Raw genomic sequence first — 17298 nt, 5'->3', positions numbered from 1 at the left:
GTTGGGGTTTTTTTCCCCAAAGACTTTTAGACATTTTTGCAAATAGCATGGCAAACTTGGCTTCATTTTGGTAAACGTTGCTAATCCAAGTAAAAAATACATAATATTGAAGTAAAGGTAGTACTGCCTTTAATTGTCATTTTGAATTTTGTTTCTCTGGCAATTACTTTTTCACGCTTGTTTACAGTAGCCAAGAAACAAATTAAAAAAAAAAAAAAATCAAAGACAATAGACACAGAGATTAAAAAAAACCCAACTAGGAAGGCAAGTTTTATGGAAATGGGAGACAAAAAATTACAGTGTAACAACATTGTGAGGCCCAATAACTTTGTACTCACAGAAGTTTATATTTAAGTGAGTGTGATATTTCTAGGCAAATATCTCAGAAATAGACAGGAAAACATGGTTTATTATTCTGCTTATGGATCCACTAAAAACTCCCAGACTGGGCCCAGGCTTTTTCCTTCAGAATTTTACTTCAGAATTTTAGAGCATGAGAAATGCTATTCTCTTTTTATTGACACAGTGCTAACCTTCTGGATCTATGAAAGCTAGTGGCAGAAATGAAAGTAGCTTTTAAATGTCAGATGTATTTTAAAAGTGGTACAAAAATGAAAACAGAATGCTATAACATGAAATTAAGAAGGTTTTATGGCTTGTAGGTCAAGTCTGGCTCAAATTCAATGACAAGTAATTTTTTGCACATTTACAAACGACTCCAGTATTTGCTACTTAAGATACTGCAACTGCAAAAATAATTTTCCTTCTTTTTCATGCTGTACTATTTTTTGAATGCAAACAAAAAAACCTTTTCATTTACCTGAAAAACACAGATTGATAAAACATGACAGCCACATAGTAGCTAAAAAAGCTGCCGTGACTACGTCCACTTAGAGATATTTGCTAGCAATTAGCTTATGTCTCTAAAAGAATTACTGATTTAAAAGAAGCTATATGAGCAGTCTGCATAAAACCAGGTAGTCTTGGGCACAGAATTTTTTCACTGGACTAAGACAACTCCTGGTCTCTCACACTTTTTGAAATTAGATCATCTCTTGCATGAGACAAAAAACATTCTCTACACAAGGCTATGCCTTTTATCAATCAGGTTCACATAATGCAACTCTAAACCAGCAAAAGTTAAGATAATAATTGGTACGGTACAGACACTGATTGTAGATGTTGCATGAAGATGACACATCCACCTGAGACTAACACCTACTTAGATACTACTACCACTTAAGATACTTCACTATCACTCCTTTGTCAGGTCATTTCTCTCTCAACATACACTGCTCATTGCAATGTCCCCCTTGTTCAATAGCAATGCAAGATCAGTAGACAAGTTTTCAACAAGTAAACTTAAATCAGCATGCCTATCTTTAAATTACACAAATATTGTAAGACCCATAAACTAAGCACAAAATACATAGCAATGATAGTGTTACTGCTTCTCATTCAGCTTTTGTCTAAGTGTAGCACAAAGATAACTCAAGCCTTCAGACATGAGCATCCACTGGGAAAGCTAGTTAGCTTACACCACATCAGCTACTGCTTCGTGACTGCCTGGGGGCATGATCTTCATTCTGAAACTGAAGTAATCTAACCTGCCTCTCTACTGTCCCCATAAACTGTTACTCTGAAGGGACTGATATGCTGTCAGTTACATGAAGCATCCTAGTTTATCCTTGCCAGCTTGTTTCCATGGCCCTGTTCTTTCTTAACCTCTACAAACTATCAAAGACTAAAGTAAAGCAAAAATGTTAATTAGGTGTCTTACAACAGCAAACCCTGATATAACAGTCTCATGTCACACTACCTAGCAAAACCAATCACGGACTAGCACTTCATTGGAAAAGTAGACAAAAAGACAAAAGAGAAGGAACTATGATAAGAGCTAGCACTGTAAAACCACTTCAAAATTTGACAGTGTAGTCTGCAAACAGAATCACGATAGAAAACTTGCCTGTATGTACTCCCTTTAAATTCCAACATGACATAACTCCTAAAAAGCCAGAAGCAAAGGGATACTTTGCATAAAGCATCAGTTTCTAGTTTGTCAAATTCCCATTCTGACTCAGAATTGAACATAGATTCAGTGGTTTCCATTGCTTTACTTTCAGAGAAGATTATTTTAACAGACATAACAGCAACAGAATACACTTACTCATACTGAATCAGATCCTAGATCACTGGCATATCCATCCTATTCTGCCCCTTAGAGGATGAAGTGTAAAAATATTCTATAGAAAATGAAAACACAAACACAAGCAAACCAACCCAGGCATTGACTAGATATAGGAGTATTTCAGCCAGGTAAATATCATCCTAGCTTATGTATTAAGATATTAGAAAAAAAGCCAACTTCAGTCTTAGTTCCTCATCAGGCTGGTATTCCCACAGGCCACACATTTGAACAGGAGTGGAAAAGGAAAAAAAAACCAAAACAACAGTGCTGCAATAGTCATCAGTGCTTCTTTTGCATAGATTTTTTCTGAAAATCACGTCAAGGGAGTTTGTAGTTGTAACTGCACAAGACAAACTGTTGCCACGGCAAACTGGAAAGTCAAATAAATCTAAGCCTCAAATTTGTTCAACTTATCTGTTTCAAAGACAACACAGTATCTTCTTTACTTGCCAGTACAAATTACATACTTGCATGTTTCTGTATAATTGAGCAACTGAAGTGGGCATTTCCTGATCTTTTTCCTTTCACTTAAACAAAAGAAACTGCAGCCTAAGGCTCCTTGCAAGGAGTACTTCTGGAAAAAGTATATTGAAAGTAAATTAATTTGCTAACTTTCCAAAGACTTCTGTGCTGAATATGACCTCCTCAGGACAATAAAACATTACTTGTCTACAAGCATATAAACAGCAGCCCTTTTAGGAATGCTACTTTCTAGGTTGCAATTAGAATTATGGGAAATGAATGAGCTGAACTCCCCGACATTGACAAGTGGGTCAAGTTGAGGTGAGCCCAGATCCCCTCAGCTCAGTTTACAGCTCCCTTCAGCTGACGAAACAAACTTCCTGTTTAACATCTCCTCCGCAGCAAAGTCACTGTCAAACTGTCAGCCAAGCTAACAAGCAGAGAGACATGAGGATCTGATAAGGCAATTCTATTTTCCAAGAAATTAAACCAAGCAAGCAATGGTTCTAGCCTATTTGAGCTCTTAGTGAACAGTTTCCAAATCACAAAATACAAGAAATATCTCAGAATAAGTTTTTACATTTTGTGTTGATTACTTGTGAAAATATTAATAGTAATGTAAATGAATAATTTAGTCTGATAGCACACCGAATCAGACTGATGTTACTTATCCCAACTAAAGAAAAAAGCTGCACCATAATCAGTAATTCAGGGTTTCCCAGGTCAAGTTCATGTATGTGTAACATTGTTAAATGTGTATGAGTTCCAAAAAGGAGGGGTAGACAGATATGCACATAGATGAAGCACCCAGTAAAGCAAGTGAAAATGAGCCTCCCACAAAAAGTAACATCCTGTACAAATGTAAGGATGGAATTTAGGAGAAATATACAGATAGCTCCACTCTACAACAATGGAATGGATCTGCAGTTTAAAAGCACAACCATTGGGGTTAGAAGCCTACTCTTCTGCTCACCAACACAAATGCATCTTTATAAAATGCAGTAGGAGTAAAAAAAGGAGTAAAAAGGAGTAAAAAAAAAAACAAAACAAAAAAGAAAAGAAATAAACTCCAATCCCAAACAAAATAGCTCAGGAAATTTAAATCATATTGGAAGACAGACTTAGATGCATTCTATAATGATTTTCCCTTGGGTCACTTTTCATCTGTGACAGTTGCATGCTCAGCATCAAATAAGGAAAGTTTGCAGGCCCAGGCTGCGTGCCTAAGAGTTTATTCTAAAACAATCTTTCAGCTTTTACAAAGAAACTATTCTTCATGTAGCTCTGTTAAAATGCACACAAATTCTAGTTGTGTGTTTTTCAAGGAGAAAACCAGAGATACAAATTAATCCCTACATAAGTAAGACAGAAAATTGTCATTCTATTTATCTTGCACAATCACCATAGAGTATGGCAGGATTTTTAGTTTAATGTTTTACTGTTACAGAGTTTAATTGCCTGCCTAAGACTTACGGGAATTTGGTTGTTTGGGTTTTGTGCCTTGGTTTGGTGGTTTTGTTGGAGTTGTTTGTTGTTTTATGGGCATTTTTAAACTTGCATCTGACCTGTTTCTCTAGAGCAATGGTATAATAACACTTGCACTTAATTCTTGTCATCTTCCCTTTGTGAAACTGTAGCAATCAAATGTTCTGGAGAAAAGCTTTGACATCTGTCAGGAAGGCCAGATAATGGCATTAAAGCCTTTCATTTTTTTGCTACTACTAGAAGTCTCTCCATATCCAGCTGCACTGTTGATTGTACCTATCCATTTAAACATAAGAAAAAACTATTTCACTCTTCAGGTGATAGAGTCCTGGCACAGGCTGCCCAGGGAGGGTGTGGAGTCTCCTTCCTTGAAGGTCTTCAAGACCTGCCTGGACACATTCCTATGCAACCTGATCTAGGTGAACCTGCTTCTGCAGGGGGGTTGGACTAGATGGTCTCTAAAGGTCCCCTACCATTCTGTAATGATCACAGGTTCAAGTCTTCCAAAAGTTACAGAATTTTTTCCAGCTACTTTCCCATGACAACGTTATGTAAACCAAGGAAGAAAGGGCAAATAAGCAATTCTGCATTACAAAGCTGAAATTCCTATGCAATAAGAGGTTTCTTTTGACTGAAAATAATCAGAAACACATCTGCACACACTTTTAATAGGACATTTCAAAAACGTGCATATTAAAATGTTACAGAAGGCAGCTGTGACCTCTACTGCAGCCTCATTAACAATTTGGTTTCAGAATTTAAGAGCTAAATACTGTACTGATAAATCCTTTAAACCCTAGTGTTAAAGCTTTGAATGTGTAAGAGATGTGAAGAATGTGAAGACTTCGAGTCTAATTTTCTTCTACTAGGCATCAAGGTCATTCTTTCTTAGAACTATTTTAATTCACTGTTTATAACAACACAAGCTACATGTCTGCTTCCTTTTGAGCACTTAAGGGAGTTCACTGGGAGGAAGACAAAAACCAAGCCATTTTGGTTACAGATGAAAACTGTCACCAAGAACCACAGGAGACATCCCAAGTTCTGAGTTCATAATTTATCTAAAGTACTGACTGATAAACTTTAATTTCAGGTTAAAAGAACACTGATACAGATAAAAGATGTAAAAAAATACTACTGCTGTGTCCAGTTGTGGGCTTCCCAGCTCAAGAGGGACAAGGAAGTTTTGGAGAGAGTCCAGTGCATGGTCACCAAGATGATCAGAGGACTGAAGCATCTTCCTTATGAGGAAAGGCTGCGAACACTGGGGCTGTTTAGCCTGGAGGAGACTGAGGGGGGGTCTCATTAATATTTATATGCATATAAATGGTGGATGTCAGGAGGTTGGGGCATCCTTTTTTCTCTGTTGTATCTAGTGACAGGACAAGGGGTAATGGGAAGAAGTTGGAACACAGGAAGTTCTATTTAAACATAAGACTATTTGACTGTTCAGGTGAGGTAGCCCTGGCACAGGCTGCCCAGGGAGGATGTGGAGTCTCCTTCCTTGGAGGTCTTCAAGATTCACCTGGACACGTTCCTGTGTGACCTATCTAGGTGGACCTGATTTGGCAAGGGGGTTGGACTGGATGATCGCTAAAGGTCCCTTCCAATCCCTAGCACTCTATCATGATTCTATGAAATTAGTACTTCGACATTTAAGATTTACAGATAGCTTATTGTCATTTTTCCTACCATTTCATAAAATGTCTTTTTAATTTAATAAACTGTCTTTTCCCATGACTAATGTCACAGTATTTCCACTAAATCTTTTAATAATTCTGTTATTGAGCCTATCTAGATTTAGGCCAAGGTCTTCTAAAACTGATAAATAATAGTTCAGTTCTGAGTGAGGTAATAAAAATATTTAGGAATTCAGATTCTTCACAGGAAGAACCTTCAGAAGTCTCACAAAGTAGTCTTCCCTATCGAAGTACTATGTTATTTGTGGAAAACGTTCTCTCAAAAACTACCAATTCTGCAGGTAGACAAAAGCTATCAACTACTTTTGAAAATGCTGTCATCTGAAAGGCAGGTCACAGGTTAACCTGCCTGGGGCAGTAATAGAAGCAGATCACCAGGTGAGACAGCACTATCTTCACTTTTCCCTGATACTTGGAAGTGGCTAACAGACAGTGAGCAAGCAGCGTACAAGTTAGGAGCAAATTGGGTGCTTCTTCAATGCACTGTTCCTAAAGCCAATGGAAGTGCTTGGCTGAGGCTATGAGTAGACACAAGTTCTCTTACTCCATGGTACCTATAACGCAGGATCAATAATCAGGAGTGATAATCCTGCAATATACAGTAGCTGTGAAGAACACTTTCTTATCCAGCACAGTCCCTAACTAGATAGGACTATGGCAGCCCACAGTAAGCTTTCACCTGAGAGACACTTTTATGTTTAAAGAGTATGTATGTGTGTGTATACATATACATATATATAATAAATACAAAGACATATTAAAAAACCACAGTCCAGACAACTAAACTTATCTCACTACTGTGTTGCACTTTTCCTATGGCAAGAAGAATATAAAGGACATCTGGTTTCCCAAGTCAGAGTGTACTGAATATTCATGTATTATAGTCTGACTATGAGATAGGGCATCATAAAATCAAGTTTTTATGTTGCTACAGTTTATAAGTCACCTTATCATCAGTTTAACATTTTCTTTTTTCTGGATTTATGGTCTAAGCAGTTTCATCAAATGCCTTCAATTCCTGTAAGATGCATTTGTGTCATCTTTTACAAATATACTGCAACAATCAGCTAGCCAGTCCCAGCTTGTGACCCACACAACACAGACATTGGGCTCATTATACACTTCTAGAAGAGACTGTGAAGAAAAACAATATTTTTAATATTAAAGCATACATGCAGATATCCTCTTTTACACTGTATTTAGTTCATACAAAGCATCTTTACCTGACAGAGCATCCTGTGCTTCAAAAAACGTGCTGAGACCTCCTTTCACATAAGCTAGACTCCCCTCATTTTTCTTATTGGCTTGTTTCTTCAAATTCACAACAGCCGTTTTGAGCTGATCAAAACTGAAAATGAACAAGAAAACTCCTGTGACACTCAAATAACGAATAAGGTCAATTAATAAATGCACAGAAAGGCTACCCGGAAAATAAAGCCAGCTACTTTTGCAACAACTATTAAACAATAACTGCTAACAAGTGTGCTTCTTGATAATGACCATTTACTCTTAGTCTAAAGAGTTGTTGTTTTTCAGTTTTAATTCTAAAAGGAGGACTCTATTGCTTGTTATGGAGTAGACTTATCTATAATACAAGTTAGTCAAGAAATTTCTTCTAAACATGCAATATTGCTCTTAATTAAGTGTCTTTATGATGTTAAATAGGTGATATTACAATTCACTACACTTAGTACACTAGATGAATTATTGGGTGTTAGAATTACCTTTAATAATGACATTTGTTTAACTCTGCACCTTAGCTCACAATACTTTTTCACTTTAGGTTTCTGAATTCCTTCAATATTTTTACATTGGTTTGGACATACAGTTTAGAATTGAACACAATATTAGTGCAAAACTAAAGAAAAGCTGATCAGATTTCTGCTTTATGAAAGTATGGGGGTTTTATACATAGTCCACAGAATTGTTTTTAAAAGACACTTCATAGGGCAATATTAATCACCAATTCATCATTGGGTTTTGGACAGTAGGGGGTCTTTTTAACCTTAGTTTTCTAATATTTCTAGATTATTGCCAGTTTGCATTTGATTTTGCTTTTTGTTTGGTTTTTTTTTGGCAAGCAGCTGCAATTATTTTAGGAGTCTCAGGTCATGACTAATTCATTACTTGTATATCATTTTTTGTTGCTGACGATGAGTATGATCTCAGTAGTTATGCTACTGGATTTGTTATGAAAGCACTGTCACAAACAAGCTCAGAAATACAAATATACCACATGTTTTTAATCCTTAAAGCCTCTTCTCCTACCTGGAAGCCAAACCCATCGCTTTAATACAAAACAAACCAATGCACAAACTCAAACAAAAAACTGCACTATACCTCAGTGAAAAGAGGGAAACAATGACGTAAGGAAATTAACACATAAGCCAATTTCCCCAGTATTCCTTGCCCATATTAAACAATAGTAGAAAAAGACACATCAAGAGAATAAAATGAATTTGAGTTTCAGCCAGGCATTGAGATGGCTATTATCATCTGCAGGGAGACAACACACAAGGCTGTTCTTACAGGCATTTTCCTTTATATACTGATGATGACACAACATTTTGCTTTATTTACCAATTCCATCTGCTGGACAAAAATCACATTACTCAATAGCCGGATTGGTCTGCTTGGATATATACAAGAAGTACTTACTAGCAGCATTTTCAAACTAGTAATAAATCTGTACAGCTCTCTCTTTAAGCACTGTTTCATGTTACCTGATGACCTAACAGTATGTTTAAATAGTTTATTTATATTTGTCAGGATATTGCCAGGGTAAAATAATAAAAAAGATGTTATTTTTACTGCACAAAAAGAATTTCCTTCAAGGAAAAAACAGACACAAGCTAACCAAAACATCAGTGCACCACACATTTCACACTCTTAATATCTGAGGTTACATTGAGGACAAGAACTAAACCATTTACGTGTGTTTCCAGAAAAACAGCACAAATGATATAGGACAGAAAGTGATACAATTCCAGAATATTTCTAAGACTACACATTTGGACTTGGGAAGGAAAAAACCAACATTTTTGGTGCTTCTTTATTTAAAAAGCTATTTATGATTAGATTTAAAACATGATTGGATTCACTCTACCCTTTGAGCCTTTCTTCCTGTGGGATGTGCACAGCTTTTGCACCTTCAACACTACATTGGTTTATAAAACTTAAAACTTTTGAATTAACATGCAAAAATTCAACTTTCATTGAAAACCAAAATTAATACTTCTTATTCCGCTGGACTGAGGGGATGGTGACTTGAAACTGTTAACATGCAAACACATAGATTGATGAAAGCTTTTGTTCCTACACTTAGAGAGATTGCAGTACTTCAGCTGATACTAGACAAAGTGTTAAAAATGGGGTTTTATCTTAGTAAGAAGCTTTAAATTTACATGAGAATGGACTTTCAGGTGCTGACCTCATTGTCACAGTAGTTAGCAAAGAGCCATACAAGACAATACAATTAAGTTACAATTTCTAGTACTGACAATCAGAAATCAGTGACATATTACTGACTAATATTGTCATATTAGAGATATAACCATTATACTCTACTGTTGTTCATATTCCAGGGCAATTCTGTTGAAGAGAGACATTTAATCAGTTTTAAGAAGGAATTTCATTCATTTTCTGGATCCACAGTATCCTTAAACATACCTAAGCCTAACTATCAAATCAAATCTCAGTAATATCCTGTGATGGTGATCCTGTAGCTTTCCAAGTTACGCTATTCCAGGGCTTAAACCATCTCATATTGTTCTTAATTCTAAAGCTTCCTTTTTGCAAATCAGACAGCTTGTTCTATTCTTGATAAATCAAGAGCAATTGATGTCTTTCTGTGAACTGCCCGCTATTTATTTCAGAATATGCGTTCTGTGTTAATTTTGTTTCTTTTCTAACAGCACCTGATTCATTCAAGCTGTACAACCAGAGATTTTGATATACTACTATTTTTGTGGCTGAGGTCTCATAGTTCTTAAAGCAGCGTCCAAACCAGGGTAGAGCACTTCAACTGCAGCTTGAATAACACCAAGCAGAATTATTAACCATATATCTTACATTAACATAGTATTGCTGATACACCACAGAAGATTAATTGTACTAGAGAGTCAATCAGTATTTATGGCATGTTACAAACACCAGATTCTCTTCTGTACTACTGTTCTGTTGCCCAGTGTCAGATGTGTATTCTGATGCTTGCTTTCCCCACACCCCATAAAGCCTTACACTCAACTATTTTATGATTGCTACAGCCAAGGCTGCCACCAGTCACCAGGTCATCTGCCTTACCTGCAAGAACCAGGCTCAGGAGAGCAGCACAAGTGATTACCTACCTAACAGATATACTAGAGTTCATTCCCAGAACTCTCTACAAGCCTCCTGGAGTGCTGCCCTTCCTGTAAATATCAGGTTAAAGTCTTGTACAAGAACCAGGCTCTGCTCTCTGGAGATTTCCTCAAGTTGCTTAAGGAAGATTTTGTTCACTTTCCCATTTAATTGCTGTTCCTTCGCACAAAGGTCAACCCATCTTTCTTGGGTATCTTTTTCAGAATGCCTTTTTCATTCCATCACAGAACATCAGGCACATAAGCTATCCCACTTTTTTCCAGTGATATGCTTGTCTACTCCTACATGTGGAGCTCTGGCTCCTCTCGTTTCCCAGGTTGCATGTGAGTGTGTAGAAGTAGTTGAGGTCAGACTCTTCTGGTTTTGAAATTTCTAACAGCATTCTCAATGCCACCATGGAACTACATATGTAGCACTCTGTCCCTTCATTTAACTGCAAGCTGTTATCACCATCCCCTCATATTCCTAATTCCTTTTCCAACAAGCTTGCACTTTGGTGACAAGATGCTCTTGCTCCATATTTTCAAACTAATTTAATTTCTCACTAGCAGTCCTTATTCTTTAGTAATGGATCCATGGCTGCAGAAGTATAAAATTCTGCCTTTGAAATCAGGGGTACAGCCATCTGTGTATATATAAGGATGCATCCACTGCTCCCTGAACCTTCCCCTTCACTTGTAAACCAAACAGAATACTTGGACTCCCATGTTCATCACTTCTGTCCCTATGGCTCTGCAATTATTTTTCATCTGTCCTACGTACCTCTTGGCAGTGCCACATGAATGAGTAACAAAATGGTAACAGTCCAAGGGCTAAACATAAAGGAAATTTCTTAGTAGCAGCTGTATCAAAAGCTGTCTGTTGTTCTTTAAAAACCCAATGATCCCCAAAGCTATCAGATTGATAGAATTCACTTTGAATCAGTCCTCTTTTTAGTCACTTGATTTCAAAAGACGTTGTATTAGAGAATAATGTCCATTTGCTGTTGATTTGAGTCTTCAATCTACCACCACTTTGAGAAGAAATTAAAGTTCTCCTCAAGTAGATTAATGGTTATTTCTGAAAATCCTAAAATCACTCATTCCCCCCTAAAAACCCCAAATGAAACAAATAAGTCTACAACAAAAAACCTCAACCAACACCCACTTCTACCGATAACAACAAAAAGATAAATCTGCAAAATGGTACTTCCCTTCAAAATGCTAGTCAGAATACTCAGCTGAAAACAGCAAGAAAAAAAAGCTCATCATCTCTACTAAAAATAAGTCCCAGTATTATCTGAATATCTGCAGATAAAAGTTTCAGAACTCAATTACACATGCAAAAACATACGTAGGTAATGCATTCATGTAAGTACATATTATGAACTACATTTAAAAATGAAGAAGGTAGTGGTCAAGATTTTAAGAGATTTACCTCAAAGATCTTACCTACTTGTACAACTTTTTTATCACAGCATTTTCCACACGAGTTAACTAAAAGCTAACTGATACTACTAATGTTTTTAATCTTAGTCATCTGTTCAGAGCACGTATCCTAAGCCTGTAGTCGTGATTTAACACCTGGAGTCTCCATTTAAGGTTATGCTGCCTGACTTCTTGACTCATAAAGGGCTTTAGCCTAAAAAAAGAGAACTTCCACCAGACCAAGGGAGTAGGGGGGGAGAAGATGCCAAAAACTGAATCTAGTTAAAAACATTTTCCTCATAACCACATGAATCAGCCATTTTGCTCAATGATTCTAGCCAAGCAGAAGCATCACCGGCAGCAGAGACTACAGGTCTATTACTGTAAATGTCAATTACTGATGTTATTTAATCATATGATAGATGTATCATTAAGTGACTTGCATTTATAACTATTATTTACATGATAGCAACAAACCTTGTTGTTGAATGATTCTCAATCAGGTACCAGGCAGCAGAAAAGTTTTCACTAGTGAAATCAGCACTCATCCCAGGAAACAGCGCCTCTAAATCTTTCTGAGGAAATCTGCCTCTGAAAAATGAATATTCATTTCTTCAGTGAGACATATTCTTGTTAACAGCTTACAAGTGTTACATTAAAAAAAACCCATAAAAACCAAATTATGTTCCAAAGATGTAAATACAAACACTTGTACTTCACCATGAAATTAAATTTGGTATTACAGACACATGTAGTGTGACCAGCAGAGACTGACATCCAACTTCAGTAAAATTAATTCTATCCTTTTGATTTTACCATTACACACAGTGACAGAAACGTTGCCTGTACAAAATGCTTCTAAAGAAAGAGAATTGCTGCCTTCAGAAAATAAGACTAGACAGGCTCACCATGATACTACTAATATTCAAATACTGGACCACTAATGCTGAATGTACTCAAAGTCGACTCTACCTTTTAAACAGGAAAATAAGTACACTAAGTCAAGTAAATGAGAATACACTCTATAAGCCACAAATATCTCAAAAATATCTAAAGTATCTAAGTAACTAAAATGACAGGATGGCACCAGGTTGACAGCTTGAAAGTGATCTTGCACCACCATCATCTACTGATCCATGTGCAGAAGAGGTTCCCCAGAAACATAAAGAAAGGTATAAGGAGCACAGTTCCATTATATATTAACACAGAAAGAAATCCCGAGTTAATGTCATTATCTTTCAAAATAAAATACACTGATCTAGCCATTTATAGTACACAAAACACAGGAAAAGTAGTCATGTCACAAGTAAGAAACAGCATGTTTTGCTTGGTTTTCTTTGGTATTACAATGCATAAAGATAGCATGCAAGCCAATTCTTGTGAAAGCAGATTCTCTACAACTGTACTTAAACTACAAGTAGCTTCTAAAATAGTAATACAGAAAATGTATTCCATTTATTTTAAGTCAGTATAATAAAAATATTTAAGCACTTTTTGATAAAAACATGACAATCTTCATCCCTCAGTCCAGACACACACTTAACAGCCATATTAACTCCACCAAGCACTCACATCAGGTAAACTCTCCACATTATTCTTTACCACCAGCTGCATCCCACCTTCAGAAACTACTCACGAAAAATGGTATAATTGGCTGGCTAGATGAGGGAAGAGCAGTGGATGTCAACTACCTTGACTTCAGCAAGGCTTTTGACACTGTCTTCCATAAAATCCTCATCAGAAAGCTCAGACAGTGTGGCTTGGATGAGTGGTTGGTGAGGTGTACTGAGAACTGGCTGAATGAGAGAAACCAGAGAGTGATGATGAATGGCACCAACTCAAGTTGGAGGCCTGTGGCCAGTGAAGTTCCACAGGGATTGTTTCTGAGGCCAGTCTTATTCAACAACATCATCAACGATCTGGATGAGGGGACAGAGTGCACCCTCAGCAAGTTTGCTGATGACACCAAACTGGGAGGACTGGCTGATTGACCAGAGGCTGTGCTGCCATTCAATGGGATCTTGACCAGCTTGAGAGTTGGGCAGAGAGGAACTTCATGAGGTTCAACAAGGGCAAGGGCAGAGTCCTGTATCTGGGAGGAACAACTCCATGCACTGGGAGACCTGCTGGAGAGTAGCTCAGCAGAGAGATCTGGGAGTTCTGGTGGACAGCAAACTAAAAATGAGCCAGCAATATGCCCTTGTGGATTCTGGGATGCATCAAGAAGAGTGTGGCCAGCAGGTTGAGGGAGATTCTCCTCCCCCTCTACTCTGCCCTGGTGAGGCCTCATCTGGAGTCCTGTGTCCAGTTCCGGGCTCCTCAGCTCAAGAGGGACAGGGAGCTTCTGAAGAAAGTCCAGTGAAGGGCTACTGAGATAATCAGGAGACTGGAACATCTCTCCTTACAAGGAAAGGCTGGAGACCTGGGGCTGTTTAGCCTGGAAAAGACTGAGGGGGGGAACCTTGTCAACATTTATGAATACCTAAAGGGTGAGTGCCAAGAGGATGAGGCCAGTCTTTTTTCTGTGGTGCCTAGTGACAGCACAAGGGGGTATGGACACAAGATGGAACACAAGAAGTTTCAATTGAATACAAGGAAAGGTGATGGAGCCCTGGCACAGGCTGCCCAGGGAGGGTGGGCAGTGTCCTACTCTAGAGGTTTTCAAACCCATCTGGATGTGTTCCTGTGCAACCTGACCTGGGTGAAACTGATTCAGCAGAGAGGTTGGACTAGATGATCTCTAGATGTTCCTTCCAACCCCTGCCATTCTGTGATTCTGTGAAAACAAGTTTACTTTTGGTCAGGCAGTTGGACTAGATTACCATTGTAGGTCCCTTCCAAATGAAATATTTTATTCCAAAAATTCCCCGTCTCACTTTTGTATCACAATATTGAAGTCAAAAGTCAATAAAATACCTCTATGATGCTGACAACATAGGTGAACTCTGCTATACAGAGTACACTGTATGCTAATGCAAACCTGTAGTACTTGGCATTTGAGATCAAGCTTGGGTGGTGGTAGCAATCCAATATAATTTAAATTACCTTTAATATGTATGAAAAGCCATTTGAACAGACACAAAAGTAATGATTTATTACTTTTGGTTTTTCTGTAATCTAAACATGTTTCAAGATAGCTAAAGCTGTTTTTATTACAAAAAGCAAACAACAGATTAAGTGAAGCAGATCTACAGGCAGACACATTAAAAAGTACAAATATACAGAAACAAGAGGTGTTTTCTGCAAGTTGCTATTCATATCCAAATGGCCATTAGCACAAGCAGGTACAAAGGACCTACATACATAATGACATGGCACAGAGGACTTTCATCAGTAGCACATGACTACAGCAGGGGCATGAAACAAAACTTTTTAAAAACAAGAAAAAAAAAAGAAATTAAATGCAAGGAAAAGTGATGACAGATATGAAAAGTAGAGAGACAGGGAAAATAGTGTGAGAAATAATGTAACTAAAACTGAATGTCTTAACATCTCTCTGTATTGAAAAAGTGATAATATGAAATTTATCAACATAAGAGATACAGGATTACCAATGACCTTGAATTTCATGAATGCCCATTAGTAAGCAGAAAATACTAATGGATGTAAGAAGAAAATTTCAATTTATCCTGCCTTTAAATACATTTTAAGGCATTTTTCATTCATAAGTAGTCAAAAGCACCCATCAGGCACATGGATTTGCAGGATAGTACTTCCCATGTGATCGATGGCATGAGTGTCTAAAAAAGCTTTTACATTAAATCCATGCAAGGTGGCATTTTTGTGGTCAACTACATTTTTTAATGTAAAAAATTGTAAAAACCAAAAAACCCCAACAATTTACAGTTACCTCAGAAGAGACTCAGAACAGTTCAAGCACTATATAAGTGCATGCAAACAAAAAAAGCAGAATTTTGTTTCTCTTGTTCAGAACTTCAGTGTCTTTTCTCAGAAGCCAAAAGCATATATAATGCAAAAAGTGCTTATCAGTGTACCATTACCAAATGGTACTTATCACTGCAAGACTTTAAGACACATGCATGACAGTTTAAGCTTATGCATGTACTACAGAACTCATAGGGAAACCTCCCTTTATATATATATATATATATATGTATATATATATAGACAGAGAAAAAGAGAAAAAAAAAAACCCAAAGACCCATAATTCAGCTAGAGATGTAATAAATTCCTGCAAATGAGTTTCTCCCCTCAGACAGTGGGGCAGAGAGGAAAGGGTTTTTTCAGTTTGATGTTTGACTGCATTGAAAAGTTACTAGGAGCTTTTTTCCAGCAGATGTATTTGTATAGAACTATAAATTAGCAAAGCGTTTATGAGTACTTTTATCTGTGAGGACATATTTTAGACATAGTCACAACAGAGTGGAAACATGAATGTAAATGTGTGTGGTATGTTAACAATACGTTATACTCTATGGTGTAGTATCTTTATTTTTATCATAAATTTCAACAGTAGTTTTTCCACTAACAGATATGGGGAGCTTGGAATGACTTGCTACAGCTGTCTTCAGAACAAGCTGCTCACTAAAAGCTTCAAACTAAAAGCAACTGTGTCTGGCCAGATGCATCTAGAAAGACACTGATTCCACATACACACAAGCTTGTTTCATCAACTTCCTTTAGTAAATTAAATAAATAAGTCTTTGGAAGTTGTTTTCATGAAAAACTTGCTTACCTTTTACTTATAAACAAGCACATATGTGACTCAAGAAAGTAATCCCGTTTTACTCATTTCAACATTATGGGGTGAATATCAACTAGTGGCAAAAACTGAAACCATGATGGCATGCATGAAATTGTTCATCATTTTCCTGTTGATTTCCTTGTTATAAAAGAATCACTTCAGGAAGCAACTCTGAACACTTAAACATTGATTGAAAAGCAATCGCTGTAAAAGAAAATGAGAATCAAAATTTGAATCCAGAAAACCTCAGAAAAATGAAAAGTTTACCATCCTTGACAACTCTACCTATTTTTCTACCTTTACAATTTCAGTAAAGGTATGCATATTGGTTTTATACAGTAATGCTTTCTACTAGGCACAGTATTTCAAATAGAAGCACATAAGGTACTAGATCTCTAGCTAACATTTTAAATTAGTGTTATTCACAGAACCACAGAATCTCAAGGGCTGGAAGGGACCTCGAAAGATCATCTAGTCCAATCCCCCTGCCAGAGTAGGGCCACCTAGAGTAGGTCACCTCTCAACAACAATTTTAAATATAACAATAATTAAGAATTCACATACTGTTTATATTCATAAGAACCGTAATAAAAATAAATCTGGTTTGAAGCCTCTATATACTTCCACTTCCCTCAAACATATTTTGAGTGTATGTAATACAGTCATGCAATATCATATACAGTGGTCCTTGCTTCCATGTAAAGAACATACACATCTACTTCAGATTCAAAACTCATAGGGTACAATCAACTCACATGCACCACATATGTCCATCAATACAAATCCCTTTTTCCGACACTCCAAACTTTAGGTTCTGTACAGCCTGCTATTTAGTAAATCTAATTTAACATCACAGCATACAAAGGCTCTTACAAACTCTACCACAGATCTTTTGCATATACAGAGCATTTATATTCTCAAGAAGTTTAAGATTAGTTAAAAGGTAAATCACAGCCTCCAAGCACTCAACTGAGTAACAGCAACAGAATGCAA

At 37.0% G+C, this 17298-nt stretch overlaps 1 protein-coding gene across 2 annotated transcripts in view; it reads right to left on the bottom strand.

Annotated features, from left to right (window-relative positions):
- The window catches only part of EXOC2 (exocyst complex component 2), a 133260-nt gene that overhangs the window by 90014 nt on the left and 25948 nt on the right, over positions 1-17298 (bottom strand). For both annotated transcript variants that reach the window (XM_061995977.1, XM_061995978.1), the window contains exons 5-6: positions 12078-12191; positions 7059-7183 (exon numbers count right to left, since the gene is read on the bottom strand). In XM_061995977.1, coding sequence (XP_061851961.1) covers positions 7059-7183; positions 12078-12191 — 239 coding nt within the window. The remainder of the gene's footprint in view (positions 1-7058; positions 7184-12077; positions 12192-17298) is intronic.

Source organism: Colius striatus, chromosome 4 (genome assembly GCF_028858725.1).
Source record: "Colius striatus isolate bColStr4 chromosome 4, bColStr4.1.hap1, whole genome shotgun sequence".
Classification (NCBI taxonomy): domain Eukaryota; kingdom Metazoa; phylum Chordata; class Aves; order Coliiformes; family Coliidae; genus Colius; species Colius striatus.
Note: the sequence above shows the minus strand (reverse complement) of the source record. Positions and strands in the feature narration are given on the sequence as shown.